The sequence below is a fragment of the Eleutherodactylus coqui genome, chromosome 1, assembly GCF_035609145.1.
Source record: "Eleutherodactylus coqui strain aEleCoq1 chromosome 1, aEleCoq1.hap1, whole genome shotgun sequence".
Lineage (NCBI taxonomy): Eukaryota > Metazoa > Chordata > Amphibia > Anura > Eleutherodactylidae > Eleutherodactylus > Eleutherodactylus coqui.
In genome coordinates, this window is record NC_089837.1 from 16,549,175 (window position 1) to 16,571,751 (window position 22,577).

Here is a 22,577-nt window from a genome sequence, read left to right on the forward strand (position 1 = left end):
TGATCCTGAGTTACATCCTGTATTATACCCCAGAGCTGCACTCACTATTCTGCTGGTGGAGTCACTGGGTAAATACATTACTTATCCTGTACTGATCAGATAAGCTCATATCACACTGCATGACACAGGCTCTATTAGGAAACATAGCATAACGTAAGCGGTATGGGCATAGCAGAAGGTCCAGGTAGCACCAGGAGACACAGTTAATACAAAGTTAAATATATTCTGGTTACACCAGGTGGCACAGGTAATATTACAGTAAGTAACATAATATATGTATCATATAACAATACAGGGCACAGGTAATACCAGGTGAGATAGCACAGGTATCCAGCTAACACCAGGGAACACAGGTAATACCATGTAAAGTAGCACAGGTATCCATGGAACAGCAGTACTCACAAGTAATATAGCACAGTTATCCAGGTAACAGCAGTAATATTACAGTAGGTAACATAGCACCAAGGGCAAGTAACACCAGAGGACACAGGTACTACTAGGTAACATATCACTTGTATCCAGGTAACACCAGAGTGCACAGGTAATATCAGGTAACATACCACAGACAACACCAGTGGCACCAGTAATACTACAGTAGGTAACAAAGCACCAAGGTCCAGTAACACCAGAGGACACAGGTTATACTAGGTAACATATCACTGATATCCAGGTAACACTAGAGTGCACAAGTAATATCAGGTAACATACCACAGGTATCACCAGAGTGCAAAGGTAATACTAGGTAGCATTACTGGTATCCAGGTAACACCAGAGTGTACAGATAATGCCAGATAACATGGCACGGGTATCACCAGAGTGCTCAGGTAATACCAGGTAACACCAGAGTGCACAAGTAATACTAGTACACACAGGTAATACCAAGTAACATCACTGGTATCCAGGTAACAACACAGTGCACAAGTAATACCAGGTAACACCAGAGTGCACAGGTAATACCAGGTAACATATCACAGGTATCACCAGAGTGCACAGGTAATACCAGGTAACATATCACAGGTATCACCAGAGTGCACAGGTAATACCAGGTAGCATTACTGGTATCCAGGTAACACCAGAGTGTACAGCAAATGCCAGATAACATGGCACAGGTATCACCAGAGTGCAAAGGTAATACTAGGTAGCATTACTGGTATACAGGTAAAACCAGAGTGTACAGGTAATGCCAGATAACATAGCACAGGTATCAACAGAGTGCACAGGTAATACTGGGTAACACTAGAGTGCACAGGTAATATGAGGTAACACCAGAGTACACAGGTAACACCAGGTAACACCAGAGTGGAAAGGTAATACTAGGTAGCATTACTGGTATCCAGGTAGCACCAGAGTGTGCATGGAATACCAGATATCCTAACACAGGTATCCACAACCAAGTAAATGCTTCAGTCTTTAACAAGATGGTAATACTAGTCATGGGGTACCAGATAACATGGCCAATGTGTCCACAGGTAACAACAGATAACAGTGATGTCAAAGGGCACATGTGAATACTAGGTTACACAGTACAGGTGTCAGGTAATACCAGTGGCACATATAATATCAGGTACTATGTCAGGTTTGTAGCACCAGCTGGCACAGGTAGTACCATGTAACAGAACACAGATGTCGGGTAATGCCAGAGGACACAGGAAATGCCAAATTACTTATCATGGATGTCTATGTAATACCAAGCATGATACAGTAGCACAAATGCCAAGGGTTACAGGTAATACAGGTAACATGTTATGTGTTCAGGTAATGCCAAGGTTTACAGGTAATACAGGTAACATGACACGTGTCCAGATAACGTCAGGATTTACAGGCGATACAGGTAACGGTGCATGTCCAGGTAACGCCACTTTTTACAGGTAATAGAGGTAGCATGGCACATGTGCTCAGATAACGCCAGGGTTTACAGGTATTACAGATAGCATATGTGTCTAGGTAACAGAAGTAATACCAGGTAACATAGCACAGGTGCATAGGTAAGAGAGGTAATAGCAAGTAGTATAGCTGACCTGTACAGGTAAAAAAGGAAAATACTAGGTAACATGGCACAGGCAGCAGTGCAGACATGTACAGGTAAAAGAGGCAATACCTGGTAACATGGTACAGGTAGCAGAGGTAATACTAGGTAGCAAAGCAGGCTTGTACAAATAACAGAGGTAATACCAGATAACACAGTGGACCTGTGCAGGTATTCTCTGAAAATTCCTGGAGAACAGGAGAAGTCCCAGAAGATTGGAGATCAGCAAATGTCCCTATCTTCAAAAAAGGGAAGAAGGTGAAGGTATTAGTGTATCTTGACGCCACCGGAAGCTAGGGGTTTGAAAGGAGGAACACCCCTCGCTTCCGATAGGGTCAAGGATGTCAGGTCCTGGTAGCACAGTGTGCCTACATGGCTGCGTTCCCTACAACTGAACACTCAGGTTTACTGGTGTACCATGGCAGCATTAACATGTTATAATGTAAGGCTTAAAAATTAAGTTACCCTCACCCTAATTTCCCCCACTTACAGGTGCCGTCCTCACCGCTACTGGTCCGCTGCCTGCACCCTCAGCTCTGTGTCGGCCATCCCCCACTCACTGCTGCCGCCCTCAGCGGTTGTGCTCTGGCGCCGGCACTGTCAGATCGGTTGCGGCCGCTCCATCGGTGACAGCTGCAGCCATCAGCTCTTGTGCTCCCACGCCGGGAAAGGCGCATGAGATTCAGGTGGAACACGGCCGGTGTCTGCTCCTCCACACTGTGGACTCAAACTGACACTAAAAGGGGGTACTCAAACTGACACTAAAAGGGGGTACCTCTTGTGAAGCGCCGACGGCGCCGCTGGTCAATTCGCTTCTGCAGTCTTTTGGCTCTGTGCTACTACAGTCAGCCGGGTAGCGCCTTGTGCCTCGGTGCGTAGGCAGTGCGTTAGCACCACGAGCCGCTGGAAGAATTTTCCCGCAACTTGTAGTGGCCTTCCAGCTGTGCAGCCAATCGGGTTCAGGGGCCGTTACCCCCCTGTCAATCTTGACTCCAACAGGACTTTCTGATGACGTCAAGATACACTAATACCGAAGGTGGATCTAGGAAACTACAGGCCTGTGAGCCTGACTTCTATATCGGGAAAGATCTTTGAACAAATTATTAAACAGCATGTCTGTAAGTACTTGGATGAGAATGGAGTAATTAACCAGAGCCAGCATGGGTTTGTAACAAACAAGTCAAGCCAGACAATCTAATTTCCTTCTATGACAGAATCACCGACTGGGTTGATCAGGGAAATGTGGTGGATATAGTAGATCGTGACTTTAGTAAAGCATTTGACAAAGTATCTCATCCCATACTTATTTTGAAAAAATGACAAAATCTGGGATTGACAAGGCAACTGTTAGGTGGATTCACCTAGGTTGAGTGATCGTAGTCTAAGAGTGGTCATAAATGGCTGCACATCCAAGTGGAAGAATGTATCAAGTGGGGAACCACAAGGCTCTGTCCTAGGCCCAGTGTTGGTCAACATTGTTATAAATGATCTGGAGGAGGGAATTAATTGGAAACTGATCAAATTTGCTGATGACACAAAGCTGGAGGGATAACTAACACTAGGGAAGAAAGAGTATTCAAAAAGATCTAGAAAAGCTTGCACAGTGGACAGGGACTAACAGAATGGTATTTAACAAGGAAAAATGCAAGGTCCTACATCTGGGCAAGAAAAATGAAGAAAGCACATATAGAAGGTACTGGTGTAATATGTCTCCACCAGGATAATGTGTGGAGATATGGGTTGGCAGTCCTGAGTTCAAAGAAACGCCACCAGCTGCTGATTGGCTGCCACAGATGTGCCCCCTGAGACGGCCACTACTGGTCCTGGCATCTAGCTGCTGGGCACCTTAAAAGTGGCTCCGGCAGTCCTGTACCGGCAGCTACTGCTGCTGCCCGGCGAGCTTGTAGAAGCAGCACCACTACTGCTGCTGCAAGCGCTCCAGCAGCACCACTGCGACCCTGGCCGCCGAGCAACTGGAAGCCGCACATGGCAGTGGCGCTGCGGCAGGTCCTGCTTCTGCCAGGGCAGCTCCTGCAAGTGGCTCTGACTGGCCTTCAGGGAGGTGAGGGAATGCAAGAGCCAGCAGCAGCTGCTGCTGTGGACATCTCCACTGGCCACGGGTCCGCCAGGGCAACAAACACACACACCGCAGGGAAGCTCCGGATGCTCTGTGCCCTCACTGCTACCAAACGAGGACACAGGCCAATCCGGAGCTTTGGGGCATTAACAGGGCGTTACCTGTCACTCTGTAGGTCTCCAACCATACTTCCAGTGTCGACATATTACACTAGCACCCATGAACGTGAGAAATAGAGCTAAGCAGCAGCACATGTGAAAAAGACTTGTGTATACATATAGATCATAGACTGAACATGAGTCAACAATGTGATGCAGCAGCCAAAAAGGCAAACACAATTCTGGGATGTATTAAGAGAAGCATAGAGTCTAGATCACGTGAGGTCATTACCCCCCTCTACTCTTCCTTAGTCAGACCTCATCTGGAATACTGGGTCCAGTTCTGGGCACCCCACTTTAAAAAAGACATAGACAAACTGGAGCAAGTTCATAGAAGAGTTACCACGATGGTGAGCGGTCTGCAAATCATGTCCTATGAGGAACGGTTAAAGGATCTGGGAATGTTTAGCTTGCAGAAGAGAAGGCTGAGAGGAGACTTGATAGCTGTCTACAAATATCTGAAGGGCTGTCACAGTGCAGAGGAATCAGCCCTATTCTCAGAGGTAATACCAGGTAACACAGCGGACCTGTGCAAGTAACAGAGGTAATACCAGATAGTACAGCGGACCTGTGCAGGTAACAGAGGTAATACTAGGTAACACAGCAGACCTGTACAGGTAACAGAGGTAATACCAGGTAACACAGCGGACCTGTGCAGTTAACAGAGGTAATACCAGGTAGCATTATAGACCTGTGCAGGTAACAGAGGTAAAACCAGGTAGTACAGCAGACCTGTTCAGGTAACAGAGGTAATACCAGGTGGTACAGCAGAACAGTGCAGGTAACACAGCGGACCTGTGCAGGTAACAGAGGTAATACCTGGTAGCACAGCAGAACTCTGCAGCTAACAGAGGTAATACCAGGTAACATTTTAGACCTGTGCAGGTAACAGAGGTAATACCAGGTAGCAAAGCAGACCTGTGCAGGTAACATAAGTAATACCTTGTAACTCAGCGCATCTGTGCAGGTAACAGAGGTAATATCAGGTAACACAGCGGACCTGTGCAGATAACAGAAGTAATACGTGGTAACACAGGGGACCTGTGCAGGTAACAGAGGTAATACCAGGTAGCACAGCAGACCTGTGCAGGTAACAGAGGTAATATCAGGTAACACAGCGGACCTGTGCAGGTAACAGGTAATAGCAGGTAACTCAGCAGACCTGTGTAGGTAACAGAGGTAATATCAAGTAACACAGCAGACCTGTGCAAGTAACAGAGGTAATATCAGGTAAAACAGCGGACATGTGCAGGTAACAGTGGTAATACCAGGTAACACAGGCCACCTGTGCAGGTAACAGAGGTAATATCAGGTAACACAGCAGAACTGCGCAGGTAACAGATGTAATATCAGGTAACACAGTGGACCTGTGCAGGTAACACATGTAAAACCAGGTAATACAGGGAACCTGTGCACGTAACTGAGGTAATATCACGTAACACAGCAGACCTGTGCAGGTAACACAGTTAATACCAGGTAACTCAGGGGACCTGTGCAGGTAACAGAGGTAATACCAGGTAGCACAGCAGACCTGTGCAAGTAACAGAAGTAATACCTGGTAACACAGCGCACCTGTGCAGGTAACAGAGGTGATATCAGGTAACACAGCAGACCTTTGCAGGTAACAGAAGTAATACCTGGTAACACAGCGCACCTGTGCAGGTAACAGAGGTGATATCAGGTAACACAGCAGACCTTTGCAGGTAACAGAAGTAATACCTGGTAACACAGCACACCTGTGCAGGTAACAGAGGTAATACCAGGTAGCACAGCAGACCTGTGCAGGTAACAGAAGTAATACCAGGTTACACAGCAGACCTGTGCAGGTGACAAGGTATTGCTGGGTAAGCAGCCAGACGAAGTGAATATGAATGCTGGCTGCACTGCATAAATCCTGAGTACGGAGTCAGAGAAGAGTTCATAACCTTTTCCACTTGGAAGAGAAAGTATGTCAGCGCAGCGCCAGGCGTGACTCAGCTGTAATTAATGATGGATCCGGCCTTAATTACTGCACTAACCGTATTATTCAATGGTTATAGGAGCCGGACAACTCTGTCTCTGCCCTCAGAGCATTATATAACCCTTAGCTTTACATTTCAGGACTCTGGGAAAGCTGGGTGCCCCCAGGGAGCGGTCACAACCACCATACTGTATGTGAGGCAGTACGCCAAATACCACACACTGCCACAGTCCTCGATGTGGTATTAACGCCCTGGCACTGGAATGGTGGTAGTGGGAGGGATACTAACCACTGGCGTCCCCACTGATCCCAGATACAAGACTAGGAGGAGGTGAAGGGGTCAGCACCCGGCTCCGCAGAGGTCCTGCTGGTCAGTGGCACAGATGCCCCAGACCTGGCTGTAGGGGTTCATGGACAAACCAGGACGACGACTGATGGCAGGGCTGGTTGAGAGCCATAACCAGCCGTGCTCCATCATGGGGGGCCGCTCTTCGTCTCCCTCGAGTCCAAGACCACCGACCTGCAGACAGTCAGTAAGTCATAAGCCTGCGAACCGGAGGAAACAGAATATAACGGGCTGCAGGCGCAGCGCTCAGGGTGCACGACCCTCTAGGGAGTGGGACGTTACCCGAATCCTTTGTATTAACAAGCGGAGTTTCTGATGCGTTTCGAGGACACAGACCCTTCCTCAGAAACGTGTGGAAAGAGTACTATGCACAATAACAACGGACAGAGAAGAAGGACAGAAAATAAAGGAAAAAAGAAACAAAAAAAAGGCAATTAAAATAAATAAAAAACATAGAAAAAATAATTGAATAATACCGTCCTTCACCGAAAATAAGCCCTAGCTGCGCTACATAAAACATTTCCTGGTTACAGAATTCAGAAATCCCGCATCCAGGGATTTCTTCGAGCGCTGTATTGATTGGTTCTTTGACCACGGCTCAGCCAATCACAGCCATTGTGTTGTGGAGGCGGTATTTCTGAATTGGCTGAGTCGCGGCATTGATTGGCCAGTTCGTAAATCCCTCCTCCACAACGCGATGGCTGCGATTGGTTCTTCGACCGCGGCTCAAGCAATCAATGCAGCAGCTGAAGAACCAATCATAGCCAAAGCATCGGTTCAGCAAGTGATGCATTTCTTGGCTGAGCAGCGCTCAAGAACCAATCAGAGCCATCACTTCCTGGAGGCGGGATTTATGAATCCCATAACTACGAAGTGATCTTCTGTTGGTGGCCGAGGACTGCAAGAAGTGGAGCGAAGCTCTGGAGAGCAGCGGGAGGGACTTGGACTGAGCCTGCAAGGTAAGTAAAATAAGACAGTCCCCGAAAAGAAGACCTAGCGCCTCTTTTGGGACAAAAATGTATATAAGACAGGGTCTTATTTTCGGGGAAAAGCGGTGTTACCAGCTTTCATCGTTTTCATCTGTGCAGTTGGATAAACAGGCGGACAAGGCGGTGTGGGGACGGGGGACGAGACGGAGGGGGACAGGGCGGCAGGGAGGGATCCATCAATAGATGGCTTTAATTTATTGTAATTGAATCTTCATTGATGATTTTATTCTTCACTGTTCCCCTTTATGTTTGTACGTTGCGGTTGTGTAAAGTACTTCCTCCAGCCGGCTCTGAGGAAGGGTCTTTGTCTCCGAAACGCGTTACATGCATTGGTTGTTAATACAGAAGGGTTGGGCTAATGCTCCTGGCTTACTGAGCCTTCTGCTGTAAGGGTCATTGTCTGGGTCCGGCTGTCTGTATATCACGCAGTCACATGCGGTGGCCATATCTGGGCTGGTAGCACCTTACTGACCCCTCCAATAATCCCTCTCTGACCCTTCGGTCCTCAGTCCTTGTAGAAGTTGCTCCACTGCGTCCTTTGTCCTCCATTGCCCTGAGCCAACTTTCGGCTCATGCGGAGGAACCGCACATCATCCATTGCAGAATCACACGGTACAGAACTTACCGTATCATGCTTACGCCTCCTGCCGGGACGCCCAACCTTCTTCAAGGACCCCACAACATCCTGCCGATCCTCCTTGTTCTTCTGCTCCTTGGCATCTTCTTCTCCCTGGTGGTGAAAAGAAAAGAATTGTCAGATGTGGAGGGGAAGCAGATCATCACTACCATGCTATATGTCACATGGCACCGCCGCAGAATACCACTGCCATGCTATATGTCACAGAGCACGGCCGCAGATCATCACTGCCATGCTATATGTCACATGGAACCGCTGCAGATCATTACTGCTATGCTATATGTCACATGGAACCGCTGCAGATCATTACTGCTATGCTATATGTCACATGGAACCGCTGCAGGTCATTACTGCCATGCTATATGTCAGACGGCACCGCCACAGATCACCACCACCATTCTATATGTCATACGGCACCGCCACAGATCATCACAGCCAGGCTATATGTCACACTGCAGTGCCGCAGATCATCACCACCATGCAATATGTCACACAGCACCGCAGCAGATCATCACCGCCATGCTATATGCCATACGGCACCGCCACAGATCATCACCACCATGCTATATGTCACACTGCAATGACACAGATCATCACCACCACGTTATATGTCACACGGCACCGCCGCAGATCATCACCACCACGCTATATGTCACACGGCACCGCCGCAGATCATCACCGCCATGCTATATGTCACAGAGCACGGCCGCAGATCATCACTGCCATGCTATATGTCACATGGAACCGCTGCAGATCATTACTGCTATGCTATATGTCACATGGAACCGCTGCAGGTCATTACTGCCATGCTATATGTCAGACGGCACCGCCACAGATCACCACCACCATTCTATATGTCATACGGCACCGCCACAGATCATCACAGCCAGGCTATATGTCACACTGCAGTGCCGCAGATCATCACCACCATGCAATATGTGACACAGCACCGCAGCAGATCATCACCGCCATGCTATATGCCATACGGCACCGCCACAGATCATCACCACCATGCTATATGTCACACTGCAATGACACAGATCATCACCACCACGTTATATGTCACACGGCACCGCCGCAGATCATCACCACCACGCTATATGTCACACGGCACCGCCGCAGATCATCACCGCCATGCTATATGTCACACGGCACCGCCGCAGATCATCACCGCCATGCTATATGTCACACGGCACCGCCGCAGATCATCACCGCTATGCTATATGTCACACGGCAGCGCCGCAGACCATCCCCGCCATGCTATATGTCACAAGGCAGCACTGCAGATCATCACTGCTATGCTATATGTCACACTGCACTGCCGCAGACCATCACCGCCATGCTATAGGTCACACGGCACTGCCACATATCATCGGCATGCTATATCTCACACAGCACAGCCACAGATCATCACCGCCATGCTATATGTCACACGGCACCGCCACATATCATCACATATCATCATCGGCATGCTATATCTCACACAGCACAGCCGCAGATCATCACCGCTATGCTATATGTCACACTGCAGTGCCAGAGATCATTACCGACATACTATATGTCACGCAGCAATGCCACAGATCATCACCGTCATGCTATATGTCACACAGCACCGCCACAGATCATCACCGCCATGCTATATGTCACAAAGTACCGCCGCATATCATCACCGCCATGCTGTCACAAAGTACCGCCGCAGATCATCATCGCTATGCTATATGTCACACTGCAGTGCCCCAGATCATCACCATCATGCTATATGTCACACAGCACCGCCACAGATCATCACCACCATGCTATATGTCACACAGCACCGCCACAGATCATCACCACCATGCTATATGTCACACTGCAGTGCCCCAGATCATCACCGCTATGCTATATGTCACACTGCAGTGCCACAGATCATCACCGTCATGCTATATGTCACACAGCACCGCCACAGATCATCACCACCATGCTATATGTCACACTGCAGTGCCCCAGATCATCACCACCATGCTATATGTCACACAGCACCGCCACAGATCATAACCGTCAAGCTATATGTCACATGGCACCGCTGCAGACCATTACCGCCATGCTATATGTCACAGCAGTGCCACAGATCATCCCCCCTTCAAGCTATATGTCACATGGCACCGCTGCAGACCATTACCGCCATGCTATATGTCACACTGCAGTGCCACAGATCATCCCCTCCAGGTCATGTATAATACAATCAGTACATCCTATATAAAAAAGACAACATCTGTCTATTTGTGTCGTATACAGATCTGCACTTCTGAGGGAAATCTTACATGATTGTTCTTCAGCATCGGCGACGGATAAACAAATCAAAAACTCACCGACTTCCCTGTAATTCTTGGTGCCAATAGCGACTAATCACAGCGCAGCTCTCACTTGTTATACCACTGAGGTAACATGAAAGCTGCGCTGTGATTGGTTGTTATATATTATATCACTGAGGTAACATGAAAGCTGCGCTGTGATTGGTTGTTATATATTATACCACTGACGTAACATGAAAGCTGCGCTGTGATTGGTTGTTATATATTATACCACTGAGGTAACATGAAAGCTGCGCTGTGATTGGTTGTTATATATTATACCACTGAGGTAACATGAAAGCTGCGCTGTGATTGGTTGCTATTTCTTATACTGCTGAGGTAACATGAAAGCTGCACTGTGATTGGTTGTTATATATTATACCGCTGAGGTAACATGAAAGCTGCGCTGTGATTGGTTGCTATTTCTTATACTGCTGAGGTAACATGAAAGCTGCGCTGTGATTGGTTGTTTATATATTATACTGAGGTAACATGAAAGCTGCGCTGTGATTGGTTGTTATATATTATACCACTGAGGTAACATGAAAGCTGCGCTGTGATTGGTTGTTATATATTATACCACTGAGGTAACATGAAAGCTGCGCTGTGATTGCTTGCTATTTCTTATACTGCTGAGGTAACATGAAAGCTGCACTGTGATTGGTTGTTATATATTATACCGCTGAGGTAACATGAAAGCTGCGCTGTGTTTGGTTGTTATATATTATACTGCTGAGGTAACATGAAAGCTGCGCTGTGATTGGTTGTTATATATTATACCACTGAGGTAACATGAAAGCTGCGCTGTGTTTGGTTGTTATATATTATACTGCTGAGGTAACATGAAAGCTGCGCTGTGATTGGATGTTATATATTATACTGCTGAGGTAACATGAAAGCTGCACTGTGATTGGTTGTTATATATTATACTGAGGTAACATGAAAGCTACGCTGTGATTGGTTGTTATATATTATACCACTGAGGTAACATGAAAGCTACGCTGTGATTGGTTGTTATATATTATACTGAGGTAACATGAAAGCTGCACTGTGATTGGTTGTTATATATTATACTGCTGAGGTAACATGAAAGCTGCACTGTGATTGGTTGTTATATATTATACCGCTGAGGTAACATGAAAGCTGCGCTGTGATTGGTTGTTATATATTATACCGCTGAGGTAACATGAAAGCTGCGCTGTGATTGGTTGTTATATATTATACTGCTGAGGTAACATGAAAGCTGCGCTGTGATTGGTTGCTATATATTATACTGCAGAGGTAACATAAAAGCTGTGCTGTGATTGGTTGTTATATATTATATCACTGAGGTAACATGAAAGCTGCGCTGTGATTGGTTGTTATATATTATACTGCTGAGGCAACATGAAAGCTGCGCTGTGATTGGTTGTTATATATTATACTGCTGAGGCAACATGAAAGCTGCGCTGTGATTGGTTGCTATTTCTTATACGGCTGAGGTAACATGAAAGCTGTGCTGTGATTGGTTGCTATATATTATACCGCTGAGGTAACATGAAAGCTGCGCTGTGACTGGTTGTTATATATTATACCGCTGAGGTAACATGAAAGCTGCGCTGTGATTGGTTGTTATATATTATACCGCTGAGGTAACATGAAAGCTGTGCTGTGATTGGTTGCTATATATTATACCACTGAGGTAACATGAAAGCTGTGCTGTGATTGGTTGCTATATATTATACTGCTGAGGTAACATGAAAGCTGCGCTGTGACTGGTTGTTATATATTATACCGCTGAGGTAACATGAAAGCTGCGCTGTGATTGGTTGTTATATATTATACTGAGGCAACATGAAAGCTGTGCTGTGATTGGTTGTTATATATTATACTAAGATAACATGAAAGCTGTGCTGTGATTGGTTGCTATATATTATACTGCTGAGGTAACATGAAAGCTGTGCTGTGATTGGTTGCTATATATTATACTGCAGAGGTAACATAAAAGCTGTGCTGTGATTGGTTGTTATATATTATATCACTGAGGTAACATGAAAGCTGCGCTGTGATTGGTTGTTATATATTATACTGCTGAGGCAACATGAAAGCTGCGCTGTGATTGGTTGCTATTTCTTATACTGCTGAGGTAACATGAAAGCTGTGCTGTGATTGGTTGCTATATATTATACCGCTGAGGTAACATGAAAGCTGTGCTGTGATTGGTTGCTATATATTATACTGCTGAGGTAACATGAAAGCTGCGCTGTGACTGGTTGTTATATATTATACCGCTGAGGTAACATGAAAGCTGCGCTGTGATTGGTTGTTATATATTATACTGAGGCAACATGAAAGCTGTGCTGTGATTGGTTGTTATATATTATACTAAGATAACATGAAAGCTGTGCTGTGATTGGTTGCTATATATTATACTGCTGAGGTAACATGAAAGCTGTGCTGTGATTGGTTGTTATATATTATACCGCTGAGGTAACATGAAAGCTGCACTGTGATTGGTTGTTATATATTATATCACTGAGGTAACATGAAAGCTGCGCTGTGATTGGTTGTTATTTCTCTTACTGCTGAGGTAACATATAAGCTGCGCTGTGATTGGTTGTTATATATTATACCGCTGAGGTAACATGAAAGCTGCACTGTGATTGGTTGTTATATATTATACCGCTAAGCTAACATGAAAGCTGTGCTGTGATTGGTTGTTATATATTATACTGAGGTAACATGAAAGCTGCACTGTGATTGGTTGTTATATATTATACTGCTGAGGTAACAAGAAAGCTGCGCTGTGATTGGTTGTTATATATTATACCGCTAAGCTAACATGAAAGCTGCGCTGTGATTGGTTGTTATTTCTCTTACTGCTGAGGTAACATATAAGCTGCGCTGTGATTGGTTGTTATATATTATACCGCTGAGGTAACATGAAAGCTGCACTGTGATTGGTTGTTATATATTATACCGCTAAGCTAACATGAAAGCTGTGCTGTGATTGGTTGTTATATATTATACTGAGGTAACATGAAAGCTGCACTGTGATTGGTTGTTATATATTATACTGCTGAGGTAACATGAAAGCTGCACTGTGATTGGTTGTTATATATTATACCGCTGAGGTAACATGAAAGCTGCGCTGTGATTGGTTGTTATATATTATACCGCTGAGGTAACATGAAAGCTGCGCTGTGATTGGTTGTTATATATTATACTGCTGAGGTAACATGAAAGCTGCGCTGTGATTGGTTGCTATATATTATACTGCAGAGGTAACATAAAAGCTGTGCTGTGATTGGTTGTTATATATTATATCACTGAGGTAACATGAAAGCTGCGCTGTGATTGGATGTTATATATTATACTGCTGAGGCAACATGAAAGCTGCGCTGTGATTGGTTGTTATATATTATACTGCTGAGGCAACATGAAAGCTGCGCTGTGATTGGTTGCTATTTCTTATACGGCTGAGGTAACATGAAAGCTGTGCTGTGATTGGTTGCTATATATTATACCGCTGAGGTAACATGAAAGCTGCGCTGTGACTGGTTGTTATATATTATACCGCTGAGGTAACATGAAAGCTGCGCTGTGATTGGTTGTTATATATTATACCGCTGAGGTAACATGAAAGCTGTGCTGTGATTGGTTGCTATATATTATACCACTGAGGTAACATGAAAGCTGTGCTGTGATTGGTTGCTATATATTATACTGCTGAGGTAACATGAAAGCTGCGCTGTGACTGGTTGTTATATATTATACCGCTGAGGTAACATGAAAGCTGCGCTGTGATTGGTTGTTATATATTATACTGAGGCAACATGAAAGCTGTGCTGTGATTGGTTGTTATATATTATACTAAGATAACATGAAAGCTGTGCTGTGATTGGTTGCTATATATTATACTGCTGAGGTAACATGAAAGCTGTGCTGTGATTGGTTGCTATATATTATACTGCAGAGGTAACATAAAAGCTGTGCTGTGATTGGTTGTTATATATTATATCACTGAGGTAACATGAAAGCTGCGCTGTGATTGGTTGTTATATATTATACTGCTGAGGCAACATGAAAGCTGCGCTGTGATTGGTTGCTATTTCTTATACTGCTGAGGTAACATGAAAGCTGTGCTGTGATTGGTTGCTATATATTATACCGCTGAGGTAACATGAAAGCTGTGCTGTGATTGGTTGCTATATATTATACTGCTGAGGTAACATGAAAGCTGCGCTGTGACTGGTTGTTATATATTATACCGCTGAGGTAACATGAAAGCTGCGCTGTGATTGGTTGTTATATATTATACTGAGGCAACATGAAAGCTGTGCTGTGATTGGTTGTTATATATTATACTAAGATAACATGAAAGCTGTGCTGTGATTGGTTGCTATATATTATACTGCTGAGGTAACATGAAAGCTGTGCTGTGATTGGTTGTTATATATTATACCGCTGAGGTAACATGAAAGCTGCACTGTGATTGGTTGTTATATATTATATCACTGAGGTAACATGAAAGCTGCGCTGTGATTGGTTGTTATTTCTCTTACTGCTGAGGTAACATATAAGCTGCGCTGTGATTGGTTGTTATATATTATACCGCTGAGGTAACATGAAAGCTGCACTGTGATTGGTTGTTATATATTATACCGCTAAGCTAACATGAAAGCTGTGCTGTGATTGGTTGTTATATATTATACTGAGGTAACATGAAAGCTGCACTGTGATTGGTTGTTATATATTATACTGCTGAGGTAACAAGAAAGCTGCGCTGTGATTGGTTGTTATATATTATACCGCTAAGCTAACATGAAAGCTGCACTGTGATTGGTTGTTATAGATTATACCGCTGAGGTAACATGAAAGCTGCACTGTGATTGGTTGTTATATATTATACTGCTGAGGTAACATGAAAGCTGCACTGTGATTGGTTGTTATTACAGAGGTGACTACCACTAAAAACGTATTTTATTAAATATATTAAGACATAAACTGGGCACTACAAAGACAACACACAGCAACCAGGTACCTCCAGACACAGATTCGTTATAGGAGGATAAGGACCTGGAGTTAACATGAAAGCTGCACTGTGATTGGTTGTTATATATTATACCGCTGAGGTAACATGAAAGCTGCACTGTGATTGGTTGTTATATATTATACTGCTGAGGTAACATGAAAGCTGCGCTGTGATTGGTTGCTATTTCTTATACTGCTGAGGTAACATGAAAGCTGCGCTGTGATTGGTTGTTTATATATTATACTGAGGTAACATGAAAGCTGCGCTGTGATTGGTTGTTATATATTATACCACTGAGGTAACATGAAAGCTGCGCTGTGATTGGTTGTTATATATTATACCACTGAGGTAACATGAAAGCTGCGCTGTGATTGGTTGCTATTTCTTATACTGCTGAGGTAACATGAAAGCTGCACTGTGATTGGTTGTTATATATTATACCGCTGAGGTAACATGAAAGCTGCGCTGTGTTTGGTTGTTATATATTATACTGCTGAGGTAACATGAAAGCTGCGCTGTGATTGGTTGTTATATATTATACCACTGAGGTAACATGAAAGCTGCGCTGTGTTTGGTTGTTATATATTATACTGCTGAGGTAACATGAAAGCTGCGCTGTGATTGGATGTTATATATTATACTGCTGAGGTAACATGAAAGCTGCACTGTGATTGGTTGTTATATATTATACTGAGGTAACATGAAAGCTACGCTGTGATTGGTTGTTATATATTATACCACTGAGGTAACATGAAAGCTACGCTGTGATTGGTTGTTATATATTATACTGAGGTAACATGAAAGCTGCACTGTGATTGGTTGTTATATATTATACTGCTGAGGTAACATGAAAGCTGCACTGTGATTGGTTGTTATATATTATACCGCTGAGGTAACATGAAAGCTGCGCTGTGATTGGTTGTTATATATTATACCGCTGAGGTAACATGAAAGCTGCGCTGTGATTGGTTGTTATATATTATACTGCTGAGGTAACATGAAAGCTGCGCTGTGATTGGTTGCTATATATTATACTGCAGAGGTAACATAAAAGCTGTGCTGTGATTGGTTGTTATATATTATATCACTGAGGTAACATGAAAGCTGCGCTGTGATTGGTTGTTATATATTATACTGCTGAGGCAACATGAAAGCTGCGCTGTGATTGGTTGTTATATATTATACTGCTGAGGCAACATGAAAGCTGCGCTGTGATTGGTTGCTATTTCTTATACGGCTGAGGTAACATGAAAGCTGTGCTGTGATTGGTTGCTATATATTATACCGCTGAGGTAACATGAAAGCTGCGCTGTGACTGGTTGTTATATATTATACCGCTGAGGTAACATGAAAGCTGCGCTGTGATTGGTTGTTATATATTATACCGCTGAGGTAACATGAAAGCTGTGCTGTGATTGGTTGCTATATATTATACCACTGAGGTAACATGAAAGCTGTGCTGTGATTGGTTGCTATATATTATACTGCTGAGGTAACATGAAAGCTGCGCTGTGACTGGTTGTTATATATTATACCGCTGAGGTAACATGAAAGCTGCGCTGTGATTGGTTGTTATATATTATACTGAGGCAACATGAAAGCTGTGCTGTGATTGGTTGTTATATATTATACTAAGATAACATGAAAGCTGTGCTGTGATTGGTTGCTATATATTATACTGCTGAGGTAACATGAAAGCTGTGCTGTGATTGGTTGCTATATATTATACTGCAGAGGTAACATAAAAGCTGTGCTGTGATTGGTTGTTATATATTATATCACTGAGGTAACATGAAAGCTGCGCTGTGATTGGTTGTTATATATTATACTGCTGAGGCAACATGAAAGCTGCGCTGTGATTGGTTGCTATTTCTTATACTGCTGAGGTAACATGAAAGCTGTGCTGTGATTGGTTGCTATATATTATACCGCTGAGGTAACATGAAAGCTGTGCTGTGATTGGTTGCTATATATTATACTGCTGAGGTAACATGAAAGCTGCGCTGTGACTGGTTGTTATATATTATACCGCTGAGGTAACATGAAAGCTGCGCTGTGATTGGTTGTTATATATTATACTGAGGCAACATGAAAGCTGTGCTGTGATTGGTTGTTATATATTATACTAAGATAACATGAAAGCTGTGCTGTGATTGGTTGCTATATATTATACTGCTGAGGTAACATGAAAGCTGTGCTGTGATTGGTTGCTATATATTATACTGCAGAGGTAACATAAAAGCTGTGCTGTGATTGGTTGTTATATATTATATCACTGAGGTAACATGAAAGCTGCGCTGTGATTGGTTGTTATATATTATACTGCTGAGGCAACATGAAAGCTGCGCTGTGATTGGTTGCTATTTCTTATACTGCTGAGGTAACATGAAAGCTGTGCTGTGATTGGTTGCTATATATTATACCGCTGAGGTAACATGAAAGCTGTGCTGTGATTGGTTGCTATATATTATACTGCTGAGGTAACATGAAAGCTGCGCTGTGACTGGTTGTTATATATTATACCGCTGAGGTAACATGAAAGCTGCGCTGTGATTGGTTGTTATATATTATACTGAGGCAACATGAAAGCTGTGCTGTGATTGGTTGTTATATATTATACTAAGATAACATGAAAGCTGTGCTGTGATTGGTTGCTATATATTATACTGCTGAGGTAACATGAAAGCTGTGCTGTGATTGGTTGTTATATATTATACCGCTGAGGTAACATGAAAGCTGCACTGTGATTGGTTGTTATATATTATATCACTGAGGTAACATGAAAGCTGCGCTGTGATTGGTTGTTATTTCTCTTACTGCTGAGGTAACATATAAGCTGCGCTGTGATTGGTTGTTATATATTATACCGCTGAGGTAACATGAAAGCTGCACTGTGATTGGTTGTTATATATTATACCGCTAAGCTAACATGAAAGCTGTGCTGTGATTGGTTGTTATATATTATACTGAGGTAACATGAAAGCTGCACTGTGATTGGTTGTTATATATTATACTGCTGAGGTAACAAGAAAGCTGCGCTGTGATTGGTTGTTATATATTATACCGCTAAGCTAACATGAAAGCTGCGCTGTGATTGGTTGTTATTTCTCTTACTGCTGAGGTAACATATAAGCTGCGCTGTGATTGGTTGTTATATATTATACCGCTGAGGTAACATGAAAGCTGCACTGTGATTGGTTGTTATATATTATACCGCTAAGCTAACATGAAAGCTGTGCTGTGATTGGTTGTTATATATTATACTGAGGTAACATGAAAGCTGCACTGTGATTGGTTGTTATATATTATACTGCTGAGGTAACATGAAAGCTGCACTGTGATTGGTTGTTATATATTATACCGCTGAGGTAACATGAAAGCTGCGCTGTGATTGGTTGTTATATATTATACCGCTGAGGTAACATGAAAGCTGCGCTGTGATTGGTTGTTATATATTATACTGCTGAGGTAACATGAAAGCTGCGCTGTGATTGGTTGCTATATATTATACTGCAGAGGTAACATAAAAGCTGTGCTGTGATTGGTTGTTATATATTATATCACTGAGGTAACATGAAAGCTGCGCTGTGATTGGATGTTATATATTATACTGCTGAGGCAACATGAAAGCTGCGCTGTGATTGGTTGTTATATATTATACTGCTGAGGCAACATGAAAGCTGCGCTGTGATTGGTTGCTATTTCTTATACGGCTGAGGTAACATGAAAGCTGTGCTGTGATTGGTTGCTATATATTATACCGCTGAGGTAACATGAAAGCTGCGCTGTGACTGGTTGTTATATATTATACCGCTGAGGTAACATGAAAGCTGCGCTGTGATTGGTTGTTATATATTATACCGCTGAGGTAACATGAAAGCTGTGCTGTGATTGGTTGCTATATATTATACCACTGAGGTAACATGAAAGCTGTGCTGTGATTGGTTGCTATATATTATACTGCTGAGGTAACATGAAAGCTGCGCTGTGACTGGTTGTTATATATTATACCGCTGAGGTAACATGAAAGCTGCGCTGTGATTGGTTGTTATATATTATACTGAGGCAACATGAAAGCTGTGCTGTGATTGGTTGTTATATATTATACTAAGATAACATGAAAGCTGTGCTGTGATTGGTTGCTATATATTATACTGCTGAGGTAACATGAAAGCTGTGCTGTGATTGGTTGCTATATATTATACTGCAGAGGTAACATAAAAGCTGTGCTGTGATTGGTTGTTATATATTATATCACTGAGGTAACATGAAAGCTGCGCTGTGATTGGTTGTTATATATTATACTGCTGAGGCAACATGAAAGCTGCGCTGTGATTGGTTGCTATTTCTTATACTGCTGAGGTAACATGAAAGCTGTGCTGTGATTGGTTGCTATATATTATACCGCTGAGGTAACATGAAAGCTGTGCTGTGATTGGTTGCTATATATTATACTGCTGAGGTAACATGAAAGCTGCGCTGTGACTGGTTGTTATATATTATACCGCTGAGGTAACATGAAAGCTGCGCTGTGATTGGTTGTTATATATTATACTGAGGCAACATGAAAGCTGTGCTGTGATTGGTTGTTATATATTATACTAAGATAACATGAAAGCTGTGCTGTGATTGGTTGCTATATATTATACTGCTGAGGTAACATGAAAGCTGTGCTGTGATTGGTTGTTATATATTATACCGCTGAGGTAACATGAAAGCTGCACTGTGATTGGTTGTTATATATTATATCACTGAGGTAACATGAAAGCTGCGCTGTGATTGGTTGTTATTTCTCTTACTGCTGAGGTAACATATAAGCTGCGCTGTGATTGGTTGTTATATATTATACCGCTGAGGTAACATGAAAGCTGCACTGTGATTGGTTGTTATATATTATACCGCTAAGCTAACATGAAAGCTGTGCTGTGATTGGTTGTTATATATTATACTGAGGTAACATGAAAGCTGCACTGTGATTGGTTGTTATATATTATACTGCTGAGGTAACAAGAAAGCTGCGCTGTGATTGGTTGTTATATATTATACCGCTAAGCTAACATGAAAGCTGCACTGTGATTGGTTGTTATAGATTATACCGCTGAGGTAACATGAAAGCTGCACTGTGATTGGTTGTTATATATTATACTGCTGAGGTAACATGAAAGCTGCACTGTGATTGGTTGTTATTACAGAGGTGACTACCACTAAAAACGTATTTTATTAAATATATTAAGACATAAACTGGGCACTACAAAGACAACACACAGCAACCAGGTACCTCCAGACACAGATTCGTTATAGGAGGATAAGGACCTGGAGTTAACATGAAAGCTGCACTGTGATTGGTTGTTATATATTATACCGCTGAGGTAACATGAAAGCTGCACTGTGATTGGTTGTTATATATTATACTGCTGAGGTAACATGAAAGCTGCGCTGTGATTGGTTGCTATTTCTTATACTGCTGAGGTAACATGAAAGCTGCGCTGTGATTGGTTGTTTATATATTATACTGAGGTAACATGAAAGCTGCGCTGTGATTGGTTGTTATATATTATACCACTGAGGTAACATGAAAGCTGCGCTGTGATTGGTTGTTATATATTATACCACTGAGGTAACATGAAAGCTGCGCTGTGATTGGTTGCTATTTCTTATACTGCTGAGGTAACATGAAAGCTGCACTGTGATTGGTTGTTATATATTATACCGCTGAGGTAACATGAAAGCTGCGCTGTGTTTGGTTGTTATATATTATACTGCTGAGGTAACATGAAAGCTGCGCTGTGATTGGTTGTTATATATTATACCACTGAGGTAACATGAAAGCTGCGCTGTGTTTGGTTGTTATATATTATACTGCTGAGGTAACATGAAAGCTGCGCTGTGATTGGATGTTATATATTATACTGCTGAGGTAACATGAAAGCTGCACTGTGATTGGTTGTTATATATTATACTGAGGTAACATGAAAGCTACGCTGTGATTGGTTGTTATATATTATACCACTGAGGTAACATGAAAGCTACGCTGTGATTGGTTGTTATATATTATACTGAGGTAACATGAAAGCTGCACTGTGATTGGTTGTTATATATTATACTGCTGAGGTAACATGAAAGCTGCACTGTGATTGGTTGTTATATATTATACCGCTGAGGTAACATGAAAGCTGCGCTGTGATTGGTTGTTATATATTATACCGCTGAGGTAACATGAAAGCTGCGCTGTGATTGGTTGTTATATATTATACTGCTGAGGTAACATGAAAGCTGCGCTGTGATTGGTTGCTATATATTATACTGCAGAGGTAACATAAAAGCTGTGCTGTGATTGGTTGTTATATATTATATCACTGAGGTAACATGAAAGCTGCGCTGTGATTGGTTGTTATATATTATACTGCTGAGGCAACATGAAAGCTGCGCTGTGATTGGTTGTTATATATTATACTGCTGAGGCAACATGAAAGCTGCGCTGTGATTGGTTGCTATTTCTTATACGGCTGAGGTAACATGAAAGCTGTGCTGTGATTGGTTGCTATATATTATACCGCTGAGGTAACATGAAAGCTGCGCTGTGACTGGTTGTTATATATTATACCGCTGAGGTAACATGAAAGCTGCGCTGTGATTGGTTGTTATATATTATACCGCTGAGGTAACATGAAAGCTGTGCTGTGATTGGTTGCTATATATTATACCACTGAGGTAACATGAAAGCTGTGCTGTGATTGGTTGCTATATATTATACTGCTGAGGTAACATGAAAGCTGCGCTGTGACTGGTTGTTATATATTATACCGCTGAGGTAACATGAAAGCTGCGCTGTGATTGGTTGTTATATATTATACTGAGGCAACATGAAAGCTGTGCTGTGATTGGTTGTTATATATTATACTAAGATAACATGAAAGCTGTGCTGTGATTGGTTGCTATATATTATACTGCTGAGGTAACATGAAAGCTGTGCTGTGATTGGTTGCTATATATTATACTGCAGAGGTAACATAAAAGCTGTGCTGTGATTGGTTGTTATA

General features: G+C 42.8%; 1 protein-coding gene across 3 annotated transcripts in view; it reads right to left on the reverse strand.

Annotated features, from left to right (window-relative positions):
* Nucleotides 1-22,577, reverse strand: part of DNMT3A (DNA methyltransferase 3 alpha) — a 355,992-nt gene that overhangs the window by 246,091 nt on the left and 87,324 nt on the right. For all 3 annotated transcript variants that reach the window (XM_066594397.1, XM_066594395.1, XM_066594394.1), the window contains exon 3: nucleotides 8,182-8,286. In XM_066594397.1, coding sequence (XP_066450494.1) covers nucleotides 8,182-8,286 — 105 coding nt within the window. The remainder of the gene's footprint in view (nucleotides 1-8,181; nucleotides 8,287-22,577) is intronic.